The following is a 16,634-nucleotide window of genomic DNA, read 5'->3' as shown; positions in this document are numbered from 1 at the left end:
TTCAGTAGATGAAGTTTCTGACAAAAAAAGAACAAGTTTAATGTTCTTTCAGAAGACCACCACTCTTTTTACAGATTGGTAAACCTTCTTCCTACTGTGAATTAAATTGTTCCATTCCCTTTTACCTGCTGTCAACATTAAATCGACACGATTAATCTGTCTTACCTCACCTAAAAACGAGGGAGCAAAGGCCCCCAGATTCCTTGTAGGGACCATGCAGCCACATGGTTGTACTTTCAGTGCTTGGGTAAGGAAATTCCAGTGGGGTTCTGAGTCAGAACACCCAAGAACTTGCTCACAGAGCACAAGACAGCTTGACTTTTCCCTGCGTTTCTGGGCTTCTGTGGCAGACAGGGGTTCTAGACTGATGTACCTCCAGCCATTCCCAGGGTATCCAGAAATCCTGGATCAGTGCTCAAATTCCTCAAACAGCGAACAGACCTAGCAAAATTCTATGTATGCTAAGCCTATTTAATTGCAGTTTAGCCTTTGGTCAAACACATTTTAAAACTTCATGAGCTACTTTCCTAGAGTAAGCTAGTTGTTAATCAACTAAGTTGTTAATCAACCTGTACTAGTAACTGAAAATAAAATCAACCAAGGAAACGACCCATAAATTCCTTCATCATTACTGCAAAAATCACTAAACTTCGCTGGTTGTTCTCCTGATTCTGAGACTTTCATTATGTTTCCCTATCAAATTTAGAAAAATTAGCTCATAAATTAAGTAAGCACATGCTATGGCTAACCACACTAAAAAAAAAGAATGTTGTATACTGAAGAAAATAAGGCTGGTAAACTAATACTGGAAATGCATATTTTGATTTATTAACCTGTATGCTTCATAAAAGTAAGAGTTTTCCTGAACACATGGTTTGCTTGCTTGGTTGCACTTTAAAGCTCTGTTTTTATTCAGAATAGGTTTCCTAAAAATTCTGGTTCTTCCTTTAAGGAAAGTGCTAGCTCTCTGATAACCTTCTGTGACAATCTGTGATAATAAACAAATTTCATTAATATTTTGAAAGTTAAAAAGTAAACAAGGGGAAAGAAGTTCTTCTCTCCTTGTACTACAGTACTACAGTATGCATAACCCAGACTGTGTGCATTGGCAAGTCTGTGGCACTAACAAAACAGATTTCAGCTCTTTTTCCTGACTTGGGAGTTACACGACACATTTGCACTCAGATTTCTAACTGAAAACACGAAACAATGAAATCTTCATATGGTAAGGCAATACTCCACATATCTTCTCTCTGAAACACATTCTCTAGATCACTATTAGCTTTGTAAACACATCTCCTATTCAACAACCAGCAGTGCACATTTTAGAGATACAGTGAGGCCACACTGTCATCTATAGCAACTAGAACAGTTCTGTCCCACACAGCTGTGCAAGGATACCCTTTTCCAAGAGTTTAAAAAAAAAATCATGAAACTATTTATATTTCAGGCAGCACACTATCATTTAATGACTAAATATTGCATTTTTTTTCAGTAACTGCAATTACGAACTTCAGTTATCTAGCTACGATTTTTATCTTTTGTTTAATTTTCTAAGAACACAAGAGCTTAAACAGGCACTTCAGATTTAACACTGATCTGACTGTTACAGGAATTACTAAGCACCAGAACATTTATGAGGCTAGTGTAAATCACTAATGCTGTTTCTCGCTCTGATTTTTATGCTATTATATCCTTGACAAACAGAGCCAGGCTGAAACACATTCTATCATGACAGAATGCTTACAATCCTTTTCTTGGATTTCCCTAAGGGAATATTACATAGTTTTAGATCATGAGTTAGGGGTTTTTTTCTCTCAGTGTTTCTTATACACCATGATCTTGCAGAATTGTTTTGATTAACTTGACCTGCAGGACTGCAACTGACCCATTCACTGCTGATAAAAATCTAAGAGAAATGCCACTCAGGTCTCTGGTAACAGCATTCACCAGAAAGGTGTTAAATCCCAAATGGACTGATTATGTAAGTGAGGTGTCACACAGTTCACCTACAGATGTTCTACAAGTGGAAGACATCAACATCAGAAATGAAAACTTGTTCTTCATCATTTTTCTATGAAATGGATCATCATTATGTTTACATCTCATATTTCAGGCACAGCACTAAGCAGGGTATATATTGTGCTATTCTGAGAGAACAAAACAGGTGGAAACGAATTCCATCCACTTCAATACAAATGGAGTATAAGCACAGCAGTGGCAGAGTCAAACTGCAGAAGAAACAAGAAAGAGGAATGGTAGGATCAGGAATAAGAAACTCCAACAGCGTAATGCTTGATAATGTTCCATATTTCAGAGAAAGCAGTCCAGGCAATTAATAATTTAACATATAGAACTTTAGCTCTTCTCTATTATCTGAGAAACCAGTGAATTTTCCTGAAGCACACTTGAAACATACCTTAACTTCTCTGTTAGCCTGGCAAGTATTTGTAAATTTCAGACATGACATAAGCCTCACAGACTACCTCTTGCTATGATTCACTGTCACTGTATGAATCAGGCTCCTTATAATGCATATCATTATGGTGAAAAATAATTTTTAACTTCTATTAATAGCACCAAAACTATAGATATCAAATAGTGTAGTACATATTTTTTACCCAGATGAGTATTTTTAGACAAGCAATAAGGACCAACTTTCAGAAAAAGTGTATCTTTTTTGAAACCGCGGGGTTCATTCCTGTGATAATAAACACCACACACCTTTAAACATCTTGCATTTCCACTGAGCAAAGGTACGAAAATGAGAAAAAAATTTTCCTTACCTATGTATACAATTTTTAGATTCAAGATATGCCATACCAGAGGCAGCATCTAATGAAAATTTCACCAACTGTTTGGTTTTCAGCTCATCCTTCTTTTTTCTTAGGAATGACAGGAAATCACCTCCTAGAAAACAGACAGATAGACAGCGTGACACAACTGACAGGATACTCACATTTATCTCTCATGAGGGGTGCAAGACGGAACACAATGCAGGTTATTAGCTGTTCTCCTCATCCCATCAGTTTAAGGCCAGCCCAAGCAAAGGAAGGAACTCACCTTTCAAAAATACATTTTCCACTAAATATTAGGAGCTTAAAAGTGAAAACTGCACAGCATGCTTTTGATATACCCAAAGTCTTCACCAGTGCACATTAGATACTGACTCAAAAACTGTTGACAAAAAAACCTGGTAATCTGTCCTACAAATTCTTCTCTAATCACAGAACTATTAATTGTGAATAAAGAGGTTAGGTCCTATTAGCTACATGAAAGTAAATAATTTTTAATTGATCATTTGCAGCAATTCTTCTCAAATTCTACACTGACGTGTTTGGAGGGGTAAAAACGTGTTTTCTTCTTGGGCAACATTAGCTGGACATTTGACCAAGCAGTGGAAGGTGAACAGTCATTATTGTGCCTTCAGAGACTTCTGCCTAGGAGGAGCAAAGCCATTGTCCTCTTGTCTGAGAAGTGGGAAAGGTCAGCATGGAAGATTTCCAAAAAGCAAATTGTGTTAACAAAAAAACCTTCTGAAAAACTGATTTAATTTAGGACAAAGGTAAGATGGAGGATTATGATACAAACACTGCAAAGCCATGTTCTGATTGATATAAACGTATTAAAGATTTTTCTAAAATATATTTTATTATTCCAAGCAAAGACAAAAAAAATCACATCAGAGCTTTTCACATCACACAGTTATTTGCTAGTGAGTAGACAGTCATTGCTCCAGTACTTGTTTCTTTTCATTTAGGACTGAACTGACTGTGAGGATTTTTTCTTGCAAACTGTTACACAATTTTATATACTGCCTTTTCTTAGCAACAGGAAATTATGGTACATATTAAAAGTTTCATATGTGACTCTTTTTAGGAGGCCATTTATATTTATATTTCACAGTGTAAGAAATAAAATAAGAGAATATTAAAGGAAAAAGTCAGATGTTATGAAGTGCAACTGTAATGCCTTCAGACATTACGTTGGAGCTGCCCTTCACTCCCAGACTGGGTAACACACAGATGGGAGAGCAAGAGGTGACTGGATTGCCTCGACTCTAAAGCCAGTTAGAAATACCCTCTGTTTTGCAAACTAGGATTACACACATTACATCTCCAAAGTCTGACAAGAGTGAATCTTGTGATACTGTATTTTAAACTCCAGTGAAAAAGGACAGATCACTACTGCAAACTGGAATGGGTAGTAATCACCTTTTCTTTAATCTGAGAGGTTACTGACATAGTCTGGTAACTGGTAAAAAGTAGGTATTGCCAGCGGGAAGATAAACACTCCAATTAAATATGTGTCATTTCTTGCACATGTAAACAGAATTATTCTAGTTACAGCAGACAGCTAAAAATAACTTCTAAGCAATACCCCCCTCCAACACACACAGAAAGCTGAAGAAATTTTGTTATTTATATGCTGAGACCTCACTGCCCTTTACACAGTATCATCTTTTAATGAGCAAGTATGACTATATGACTTTGTGAAGTCTTCCCATCTTGACAAACTGTGGCATTACTTGAATGAGAGCAGTAAATCAAGGCAGCTTATAAAAATACATTTAAGACTATCTTAAGAAAACTCTATTCTCAATCAACCAATATTTCAATATTAAAGACTAAGAATTGCTAACAACTTCCTGTAGGAAGAATTTAAAGGACAGATAAGCTCAGTTTATTCTCGGAGAACAAAATAAATAAACAAACAAATAAAAAAGGAAAAAAACACAAACAAGCAAAAAGCCCGCAGAAACAAATCCCCAAAAAATCTCACGAAAGTTCTCTATTTAAAAAAATCTGCTATAACAACATCAGTGTAAATTGTAATCCTCGCAATTCATATAAATTCTTTGTATAAATAAGTTAATGCTCTCCATAATCAACAGTAAAACCATCTCCACAATCAACAGTAAAACCATCTGTTCTTAAATAACGAGGTATTAAAGACAATAAAGAAACTTAAGACAAACTCTAAAAAAAAGAAAACCCAGCCATATCCATTAAAACTTTAAAAAATAATACATGTTATAAATTTATTTCCAATATGCTCAGGCAATTAACATCCTAATTTTGAACAATTTGCTTCTGAACGATATTAAAAGCTGCTCAGTTCCTCACATCAGCATATGTCAAACTCACAAAGCACAAGCCTGTTACTTTCCAATGCAATTCAATACCATCAGGAAGTGATTTAGACTTGCTGATTCTCAGAGTGTGGCATACACTGTATGAAATTCTAGGGGCTTCAGCAAAACCAGCACCATACATCGAGCTGTATACAGTGTACTTGATGCCTATGAGAGTTTTAATTACATTGCTTTAATCTATCTCAGAGTTTTCACTGTTTGTTCTGTTTTCTTGTGTCTGTCCTTGCATAGAAATGGCAAAAAGATCTTCTAAATATTTTGTTTAACAAAATTAAAAGTAGTGGTAGTTGCAGACAAAATAAAACAGCTAAGTGATATGCATCTCACTTTGCACAAGATACGTAATGTTAGGTTTAATCTGATTATCCTCATCATTATGATACTAACATAGGCTTAAGTGTCTGTCCTTTAAGTAACAGAGTTACTCCTCAGTAAATTCTGACTTTTACTGCGATCAATGCTCCAGCTATTCATCTTCACAGCAAAGCAAATACATGAGTATCTTCAAGGATGAATTAAGAGTATTTCACTACAAACTCTTCCGTGCAGAACTGTGGTTAAGTAATCTCTTTATGTACTTTTGAAAGTAAGCTTTAATATAAAAAGCCCTAATTCACTATTTGCAGCACACAGTGTCATTCTTTGCAATGTAACAGCTGTTGATAAAAATTAGACCAATTAGGCTATGAAACAACTGATATAAAAGTAGATGACTACATAATAGTAAGCAATGCTTTCTCTTTTATGTGGAATTTGCATTGTATTCTGCATGGCTACCTGTTATTCCAGTTAATGGCCCACAACACAACCAGAATATGAGGTTTGCTCCAACAACTTTAAGAATATAAAAAAAATTAGACCATTATACATATATAAAATCACCTATCGGAGACTGCTTGCCTGTTTTGGGTTTACAGGAGGATAAATAACAGTACTGGAGTGCCTTCCTAGTACAACAGAATTATTTTACTAAGTAGAGGACAAAATGTAGTTCATAAGCAGAAGCTGCATGAGAGCAGCCTGTTGTAACTGGATTCCTGAACACAGCCCTTTGCATATTTTGCTGTGAATAGGAACTATTTCTCATTACATGCAGAAATTCTGAGAGTGTGAAAATACTATGTATCAGCAATTCCTAGTGTTGGCTGTGCTTTACAGCATAAACTACTTGTTGTACAGTAAGTAGCATAGCATGGCAATAAAACAGTTCACTCCTTGGCACACAAAAAAGCAAGCTAATGCTTTGGCAGAGGAAAAAAAAACAAACCCCTGTAACCTACGAGAAGAAACCAAAAATGCAAGAAACAACAATGAAAAATGTTAAATAGGTTTACAAAATACATATTTATGGCAATTTCTGACTTCACTGGAATTTATAATCAACTATGACCACATATTTCAGTGTTCTCCTGAGCTGGTGTCCACAATGACACCTACCTATTTGCTCTAGGCACTCTTGGCATCATTCTGATAACCAGTATTGACACTGAACACAAGGAAAACACATTTTGAAACGATGATGGGAAATCTTTCACTTAGCTGGTATGCAGACATACATTGTTTATATATTGTATCTCTCCATAGTATCCTAATAATATGATTAATAGTTATACAAATATTAATAAATGTCTTAATACAATACCAACTACTAAGAATGATATTTAGTTTTATGTATTATTATTCACATGTAAGTTTTAATAAAGTGGGAGAAATTTCCTTTGTTAAACAGCCTCTTTAACTAGGTTTGTTTAAAGAGGTCACTTAATTCTTGTTTTTATACACACATTCATCATGCAGATACATTGCTTATGGCCACACCTCCTAATGGTCACCTAACCCAGCGGAGCTCTAGAATTCAATATTCCTAATTGTTTACAGGCCAGTGCAATATTATTGAAATTACCTTTATCAGCACCTGTAAGTATTTATAAATTTGAGAACTCAAATGGTCAGTATTTTGAGTAGCCCTGAAGCAATTTAAAATTTCCTTACTGCCCACTATCTTAATCCCATATACATGGGATCTAAAACACAAACTCAAACAGAGTTACTTTTAACTATGAATTTAAAATAGCAAATATGCATCACTAGGGAATTCTAGGAGATAATGTTTTTTAAGTTAGAAGCTGTTTGACAAACTATTAAAAATACAAGGGTTTAAAAATGCTAAAACGCTCATTTTCATTAAAATACTGTAACTTCACATTTCAACTAATGCATCATTTGTGTGCAATGCAGTGCTTTCACTTTTTTTTATTCTTTTATTTTATATATGTGGTAACAGAAACTGTAACTAAGACCAAGGTTTATTTTTCTAACTGCCTACAGACTACTATTGCGAAATCCAGTTAAAACTTTATTTTTCCCAATAAGCAAAGGAAATAAAAGTAGCTATAACCATGCAAAGTGCTGCCAATATAATATTAACAACAGCAGTAATGAAGTATGAGTAGAAATACCTGTATGTGAAAACAAAAGATGAAGAAAGAAAAAAAAAAATTATATTAATAGTGTGCATTGAGAGCTAAGGACATGAGTAGCAGCAGCAAAGAAGTAAACACAGAGAAAATGTGACTTGTACCAGAACTATCCTGCGGATGACTTTTTAGCAGACAACCTGTGATGAGACCAGAACGGAGATGACTCACAAGCACAAAATAACTGCACTGAGATAAAATGAAGATAAGAAGAAGGCTACAACACAGTCACACGTGCTATTTCACTTCCTTTTAACAGGATGGCAGACCACAGACATATAATCAAAATAAAGGAAATATTGACAATGCTCGTCAGTCTTGCTTTAGATTTCAGGTGGATCAAATAAGCTAGAACATGAAGCCAATATGCAAAGTGACATTAAATACCTGTCCAAAACAGAGTCTGTCATCATCTGTCAAGAAGAAACCAGAAATCATAGAGAGACACCAACATCTAGCATCCCTTGCCTTCTCTGCTGCCAAAGTAACACTGCCCAGACTACCTGGACTCTTTATGTTTTAGTATTGTGGCTGTAAGGATACCCACTGCGAATGCATAGATAAAACTTCTTCAGAAACTAACTGAAAAGAAAGTCATCTTTCCCCAGGAGGTCTTCCATTCTTGAATAAGTAATTCCTGTAATTGCACTATGCTCAATAATCCATAATCGAAGGCCTTGAAAAGGATTCCAGATTAGAGAGACATGACAGCTGACATGAAACAGAATGTACCTGAAGAACTGAGGGTTTTTTTAATCTGAAGAAAAACAATGAACACTTTTTTAAACACAGACACATTAAATAGCTACTACAGCTAAAACTGTTTCAGGCAAAGTAAAAAAGAAATATTAATAACAATGAATAAAAAGAAGTAAGTTGAATACAGAAGTTTTTACAGCTACGTAAGCACTTTGCTAATTTTTTATGTTTGGTTGTTTTTATTCAGTTTTAAAATGGATTTTCTAGTTTCATCTACTTGCTGATTTGACTTTGTACAATACTGATATGGAATATGCTAAAATCAAAACCTAGAACATTTGAAGAGATAAAAATCCAACTGTAGTCTGAAGTGTTACCACAAAAGGAGACCATAGAGCAGAGTTTTGGTCCTGTTTTACTAAACACTAGCTCTGAGATGAAAAGAATTTTTAATCACCACCACCTACACCCCAACAAAGGCATCTGACTTTTCCTTTTCTTAATAATCTTGCAGCTGGAATCCATGAAGCAAAGAGGGAAGAAGAGAACCATGTACAGTACAGGGCTAAGAGTAAGACAAGGAAGAAGAAATAGGGTCTGTACATTTGTGTGTGTACTACAAGAAGGCTGGTGACGAGAGGGAAAAGTTGGACACATGGAGAGAAGGAATCCATGGGAGGTCTCTGGTTCTTTGGGTGAAATGCCCAACAAGAAGAGATGGCAGAGGCAGAAGCACAGCAAGTTGCAGAGAAACAGAGACAAATCAAAATGGAAGCTGGTTATTTAATTTAAGAGGATAAAGTAAGAGAGACAAAAACTAGAGAGAAAGACAGGGGTCCATGTGAAGAGAAACTGCAGGGTAGACAGAAGGTGGCTTCACTAACCAGTAATAATGAGAAGATAACTTATTTGACTAGAGGAAAAAAAGAGAACTGAATAGAAAACAAAGCCAGACAGTCACTATCACTGCACCTTATCTCTAATTGGACTTGGACTGACCCCTTTTTTTCTGTTGTATTGATTTTAGACAGCATGCAGTAAAGACTCAGGATGTGACTGCAAGATAGGACTCAGATCTGAAATCTGCTCACAAAAGATAGCTACTGAGGATGCACAATACAATCAGTGGGGCAGATCATGCAAAGCTTTATTAAAGTTTTAAGGGCTCTCTAAGGAGAAGCAATTAGAAAAAAATCATGAATGATCTCTATAGAGATCTCACTGTCTCCAGAAGCAGGAAAGAGAAAAAACCACAGAAAAGTAGAAAATGCAGCAGCTGAATCGCACGATGTGAAACTAAAACTTCAGCTATTTCCCAGCAACAATCATCATTCCAGGCCTGTGTATGAAATCAGTGGCACCTCAGAGATAGCAGGTCTCATCTAAGGCTCAAGTAAGCCATGATACATGCATACTTCAGCTGCTCTTAGCATCTGCTCTCCTTTATCCATGAAGATAATTAATTTAGCAGAAAAGCTCAAGATAATATGGATATTGTACTTCATATTAATAAATAAATTATACATATCTTAGCCTCAGAACTGAGTTTTTAGTTATAAATGGGTCTATTGGCTCCAGTGCAAATAACAAGAGAAATGCACAAAGTCAGTTGTGATTTGGTGCTATACCCTGAAGTATCACTACATGCAGAAAATGAGAGCAATTCCACAAAAGTAATTTAAGATTTAGTAATTTGTACCAGCTCCTCAGAAACACCTATAATGGATATGTAGGTATTTCTACACTTTATGCCCTGAAGCCCTCTTTTCCAAGAAAGCCAAAAAGTGAGCCTGGTAGGTCAGGCAAGACACTGGGCTTTATTTGCACACGTTTCTGACATCACACACCCCGTGGAAGTAAGAAGTGCTGTAACATACAGGAAGTAGCAATGGAGTCAGATTTCAGAAGAAAGGGAGTGAATAAACCAAGCCAGACCAAAGCCAACTGTGGCTAGGACAGCATGAACAGGGTGCAGAGGTAACCCCAGAGCTCAGGTTAAGAATCATAGAATCCCTTGGGCTGGAAAAGACCTCCAAGATCATCAAGTTCAACCTTTGACCAAACACCACCATGCCCACTAAGCCGTATCTCAAAGTGCCAGGTTTACTCATTTTATGAGCACTTCAAGGGATGGTGACTGCGGGTACAGACACTACAGAAATGGCCATGCTCATTCCAGGTGTGCCTGGGAATCAGGGCACTTCACATCAAGCACTGCTGCACCTGAGCTAATAAAACCTGTCACCTCTGATTTGTTTCTGCATCAGTGGCACAGGCAATTTGCATCCCAAATGATACAGAACAAACCTCTACAGGTTACCTTATCCAGCTGCAAAGATAGAAGTTATGACCTTGCTGAACCCCTCCCCGGGAAGCTGGCTACACTTGTCTAGATATAAGCTGATCATAGTTGAAACTTAATTCTGACAACCTTCCTACGCTACTAGATTACTGGGTATTTCCAGAGCTGTTCACATGTATAGACACAGCTCTACCTGTTTCAGCTGCCAGTATTCAGAATGTATAAACATGAGTTAGACAAAACAAGGAACATGAACTCACTGTTAGGTTAACAAGGAAGTTGCTTTTTTTTTTTTCAGCATGTAGCTATTATCAAAAAGGAATTCTATGGTGGTATCAGGAAGACACACTGGTACTCCAGGGAAATACCTACAATGCATTAGTATGAGAATGAACAATGTCCATAAATACACACTGGGGAGAGGGAGTGAGAATCACACTCAGGGCAGATCACTGATAGAACAGACTAAATATGATCTATGGACACAGAATGGATCAGGAGACAGGAGACAGCTCCTGGGAAACTGTTTAGAAGTGTCTGAGGCAAGAATCTGGTACAGGAAGATCATCTAGATTTCATAATATCATAATATATAATATCCTCATCATGTATCATATTAGCAAAATTAATATGCTAGAGGAAGCTATATTAAGACAACAGACAAGACAGACACTTCAATTGACTATATCTGAATGCCTGACATAGCAGAAATACAATTATTCCAGAATGTTTTTGGGGTTTTAATTTTGACTATGTTGGTTATAAAAATGTTTAAGTATACAGAAACCTGAAACAGAAAGTAGGCTACCAACTTGTGATTAAACAACTTCTAAAAGGAGCAGGTCATGAAACATGTGACTTCAAGCCTCCTTCCACTACCCTGAATCAAGCATTGGAACACACAAAGATGTTTGCATGGACCTCCAATTAGACAAATCTTTCCAGAGAGAGCTGGTGCAAGCATGATGATGGTGCTTATCTTGCAGACTCTTTGCTGGAGAGACAGAGGCACTATGGAAGATTCTACAAGATAAGTTGCTGAAACAGTTGCATAAAGTGGTAAGTGCACCACAGGATTCCACATCTATCTTCAAAACACCCCATTCTAGAACATACATTTCAAGGGCATGCCAAGTTCTTACCTCTAAATTAAATTCTCCTTTCAGGACTAGCCAAGATTCAAGTAAATTGAAATGAACATAAAGAAGGAGAAGAAAGAATGTTGTTGCTTAGGATTGCTTTTTGCATCTTACAGATTACATTTGATCTTAATTTGTTCTTCCCCTAAAGGAAGAGGAAAAAACATTCAAATTTTTAATGGAACTCCTGCAGTCCCTTTTTGATTACATGGGAGATTGCATGATAAATTATAAGCAAATGAAAATGCAGTTAAATGATCCTGAGTATTGCAATGAATTAAAACCAACTGTGTCATCCATGATCACTAAAGGAGAAGTTGGGGCCAGAAGGATAATAGTTAGAAAGGGTAAAAGAGAAGGGGATTTTAGTTTCTTTTTTTCCTTTTATCATGAAAAGATGCTGAGTTCACTCTGAAAAGAAAAGAACAGGAAACAGGCTCTGTACCCCCTTCAGCATTTTCCTGATAATCTTCTCCACACCCCAACAAAATTCAGCATCTATTTGTTTCAGGTTGTCAGTCTGGACTCTGGCAGTATTCCAGGCAGTCTTTTTGATCATCATATAAATTCGCTAAAAATGAGCTGTTACAAAAACTCCTTATGCCCTGTGCAGCCTTAAGAGACAATGGCAAATAGTTCGTTTGCTGTTCTGAATACCAAAGCAGCTCCTCATGATTATTTCTCTTTCTTCAGTTTTAAGATCAACAATGAAAGACAAAGGACAAAAATCCCACCAGGACAACAGACACAGAGCAAAGAAAAATGAAAAAATTAACACGAAAAATATGAGTAAAATGCTCAGCTTTTCAGATTGATTTGGCATTACAGAAAAGTTACACTCTTTCTTACACAGCGCTATAAACTCTTACACAAAGTTCTGCTGTTTCTCATGTGGGAAACCATCCCTGACAAAGGTTTATCTACCTTAGAAAATTCCAGTGGTTGCAAATATGCAGCAATTCTCCCTGACCAGCTTTAAGACTCGTGTTGCACATTTACTACATTAATTTTCAGTCAGGTCAGTCAAGTCCATAGGACAATACAAACTCATGGCTCTATACTAACACCAAGCATTTGGCAAGTCTCAACATACAGGGTTTCTTTCCCCAAAATTCATTAGCAATTCCCATTTTAACTTCTTCTATCTTTCTTAGGATAAACTGAGTACTTAAAGTGTATTACAACAGATTAATAAAAAGTCCCTGTATTAAGTTATGAAATAATGCACTATTCCTATTTTTAGATCAGAAGATACCAGAAAAAACTCCACCTAATGTGACCTTTGCAAAAAACCTTATCAAACCATCTTAGAGAACATTTAGCAGTATATATACTACTATAAAGCAGTAAAAAGTAAGGAAAGTATTACAAAGAAAATAACTTACTGCACCCTATATGATGTTCAGAGTTCTTCAAGATACTAACATGCTGCAACAGTCTAATTTATCTAAGAAGTCTTTTTAACAGTCTTAATATTTTCAAACTACAAAGAACAGTTGTCATAGAGAAAGAGTCGTAAGTCATACAAGAAGAGGAAATCTCTATGATAAGTTCCCCATTAACAACACAATGTTTTAATAGAAAGGTAATTTCTAAGTAGAGTTGTTTTCTCATTTCTACTAAAAATTACACAGAAGAAAACCATGCCACTGTAAAATTCAGGGGGTTTTATTATTACATGGTAGTTGAAAAGGCATCCAGCAACTACAGCACTGGGCCCTTATGAGGATCTGGGCTGTCTATCCTTTTAGTTAGTATTTCAATGTCATTTACGTAAAGGAGAATAAAATTAATTATTTGCAAGAGTGCTTTAAAGGTTATTGCAAATCTATCCATTATGCAGTCACAAAAATTTTAAAACCATCTGCTTGGCTAAATTCCTTTTTCACAGAAGCTAGCTAGCATAACTTAAGCCTGCAAATAAGATCCATGTATAGATCTCAACTTAAAGATTATAAAACCTTTGAAAGAAAAATAGTGACAGTTTATTGATTCCTTTTTCCTGGCTATCTTGATAATTTTGAGAAGGCGAGAGGAGGAAAGGCAGGACAACTTGTTTAGGACTAAAAAAAAAAAAAAAAAAAAAAAAAAATTATCAATTCTCATTGCAAATTCCTGAATCGTGGTCTAAGGTCACATTTCTTGCATACATATAACTTTCCATGTATACATGAAGAAAATTGCTGCTACATACATTTTAGCTTCAGTTTATATAGAACAAAGAGCATTTTACTTAGTTTATTTTTTCAACAATTAAAAGAATAGGTTTTAGAAAGCAATAATAAATCTAAATTCTACAATAAATAAACAGTGCACATATTCTGCTAACAGGGTATTCCTTCCCACTTGTAGAGGAACCTGCAGAAAGACCTGTAGGACAAGACTAAGAAGAGAAGAGACCTGGCCCTCTAAAAACCGAGCCAATGGCAGGGAAACTGGATGCATTTTCCTATATGTGCATCCCTTAAAGAGAGATCTATATAACATACATATACCTTATATTAGGACCTTTTACTCATTTCTTGATAGGTGAATTGCAGAAAGGACCAAGTCTTTCCTTTCTGTACTGGAGTAATCTGTGATGGATTGACACTGGGAGGACATGTTCAGTGAGATCAGCATGACCAGCAGCAAGTGAATAGTAAGTAAATAATGGTTTTTTCTCACTAATATGTAGTTAGTTGTGTTCAAGGCCAGGTGGGGTGGGGCTCTGACCAACCTGTTCTAGTAGGTGTCCCTGCCCATGGCAGGGGGGTTGGAACTGGATGATCTTCCAGGCCCCCTCCAACCCAAACCATTCTATGATTCTATGTATCCATGACATGTTACATTAGTTATTATTTCAGCTAATCCTTCCTACATCACCCATCTTGGCATTTCTTTATAGGACGCATGTCACTTATATTAACAGCCCCCATACCACCCACCAAGAAAAGGGTCTACTGCAAAGAATAATAATCTTTGACAACTTTGTTTCTCTGTCATTTGTTGGCAACATCTGGGCTATTTTTGCATGTAATAAAAGATGGGCACATGCTTAAATATCCATCTGCAACCTTTCTTTACTATTTTTCACTGATGCCTTTATCCATATGCATAGTTTTTAACCCTATTTACACTTGCAACAAAGATATCTCTGCAGAGCCAGTTTATTATGACAGAATCACTAACCGATTAGTAGTACCTCTCTGTATAAGGTGATAAGTTTCAATATATATTTCTAATACCTGAATAAATTAAGACTCTGAATTGAAATCAGAATCTGGAATGCAAAGCAGAATTAGCTGCTATGGAACCACACCACAGGAGTCTCAAAAGACACAGTAGGTGTACAGCCTACATGTATCCGGAATACAAAAATGGCAGAAAATTTGCAAGCATTAGACAGAAGTCAGAAAACACAGGAGAAATCCTTTGTTTTATGAAGATGTTTCTAATTTTATCCTCAGGGAAAAAACTGTCAGACATTTATAAATCACATGTGTTCTCAGCCATACATTCACAGAATATAATTCTACGTAAAACTTGCCATTTTCAGTTATTAAACAGAAAGTCAGAGTTAAACTGCTTAAACACCTTCAACCATAAACACATTTAAGACAAAACAATGAAGATACTGTGAAAGTTTAGTGCCAAGTGGAGACAAGTTTACCACTATCCTGTTCCTCAAATGACACCAATACCAAGTCAGAGAAGGATTAACTATCATTTTTTGTAATCCCATCCAAACCTGTCATTAGAAAAAGAGAAAAACAGTGACATCAGAATCACTGCTTCTCTACTAAATCTAAGTGATTTGATTTTTTTTTCTGTCAACTTCTTCAGAGCTGGCATCCTTATGTTTTCTGCTGATTTGGTCAGTCTCTTGGTGTGCCACCATGTAAGAGCATGTGGCAAAGTGTGATGGCTTGAAGGTAGCATCTTGTTTATGAGGGCATGCAGGCAGAGCAGCCAGCCCAGGGTTTACAGACCATCAAAACAGGGCAACAATTCTCTTTGCAAAAAGCTTCTTTCTGAAGCAAATTCAAACACATGAATGTTTTGATAGACTTGAACTCCAAAAGAGGCATGAGAATCAGAGGAAAATTCTCACTGATTCCTCCTCAACAGCATTAGCACGTTTCAACAACTTGTACAAGGCTCTGAAAAACTTGAACCAGAATGATAAAGGTGTTAAAAGATCAGGATTTAGTTCAGAGATGTCTGGAGAAGCTGTTTACTAAAGTACCCCTTAAAACTGAGGACACTGCTTTCAGTGTCCATTTTAATAAAGTTAATTGTGCATACAAATATAATAATCTAATATAATCTAATTTAATAAAGGCAGAAAACTCCACAAGGTCAAATATTTCATCAGTGCTCTCATACTACATCCAGTATTCAAGAATTATAAGCAATCTAAGTCTTCCTGAAAAAAACGGTTCTTAAAGCAGCTTGCTGTATAATTTTGAAGACAAATCCACTGATATATAAAAAAAAAAATACAATGTTGCATATTAAGCAGTACTAGAGATTACCAAACCAACACATTTTCCAGCTGCTCAGAAAATCAACAAAGAGGTAAAATTGCCCAAAAGCTGTTATAATCCCAACAATCTGAAATTCACTCCAGCCATTGCAGAATAAAATCAACTAGATTCCAAAATAAATCTAGAGCAACCTGAAAACCAAACAATACATTCTGGTAAAGAAAAAAATGTATATTACTAAAGGTGACCCAAACATGAGTTATTAAAATTGAAACATTACCTGGACATGAAGTTTCGTTAAATACTTCTTAACATTAACTACCTAGCTCTATTGTTAAAGGAAATACCATTTAATATCTCATCAGGAGAAGAATGAAGCTTCTGTTGTCTTCA

The 16,634-nt window shown here is 36.0% G+C and overlaps 1 protein-coding gene across 2 annotated transcripts in view; it reads right to left on the bottom strand.

The window, feature by feature from the left end:
* Nucleotides 1–16,634, bottom strand: part of FER (FER tyrosine kinase) — a 159,827-nt gene that overhangs the window by 34,657 nt on the left and 108,536 nt on the right. For both annotated transcript variants that reach the window (XM_082301263.1, XM_082301262.1), the window contains exon 18: nucleotides 2,787–2,910. In XM_082301263.1, coding sequence (XP_082157389.1) covers nucleotides 2,787–2,910 — 124 coding nt within the window. The remainder of the gene's footprint in view (nucleotides 1–2,786; nucleotides 2,911–16,634) is intronic.

This window comes from Coloeus monedula (genome assembly GCF_965178545.1).
Source record: "Coloeus monedula genome assembly, chromosome: Z".
NCBI lineage: Eukaryota > Metazoa > Chordata > Aves > Passeriformes > Corvidae > Coloeus > Coloeus monedula.
The sequence above is the reverse complement of the archived record's forward strand: the minus strand, read 5'-3'. Positions and strand labels throughout refer to the sequence as shown.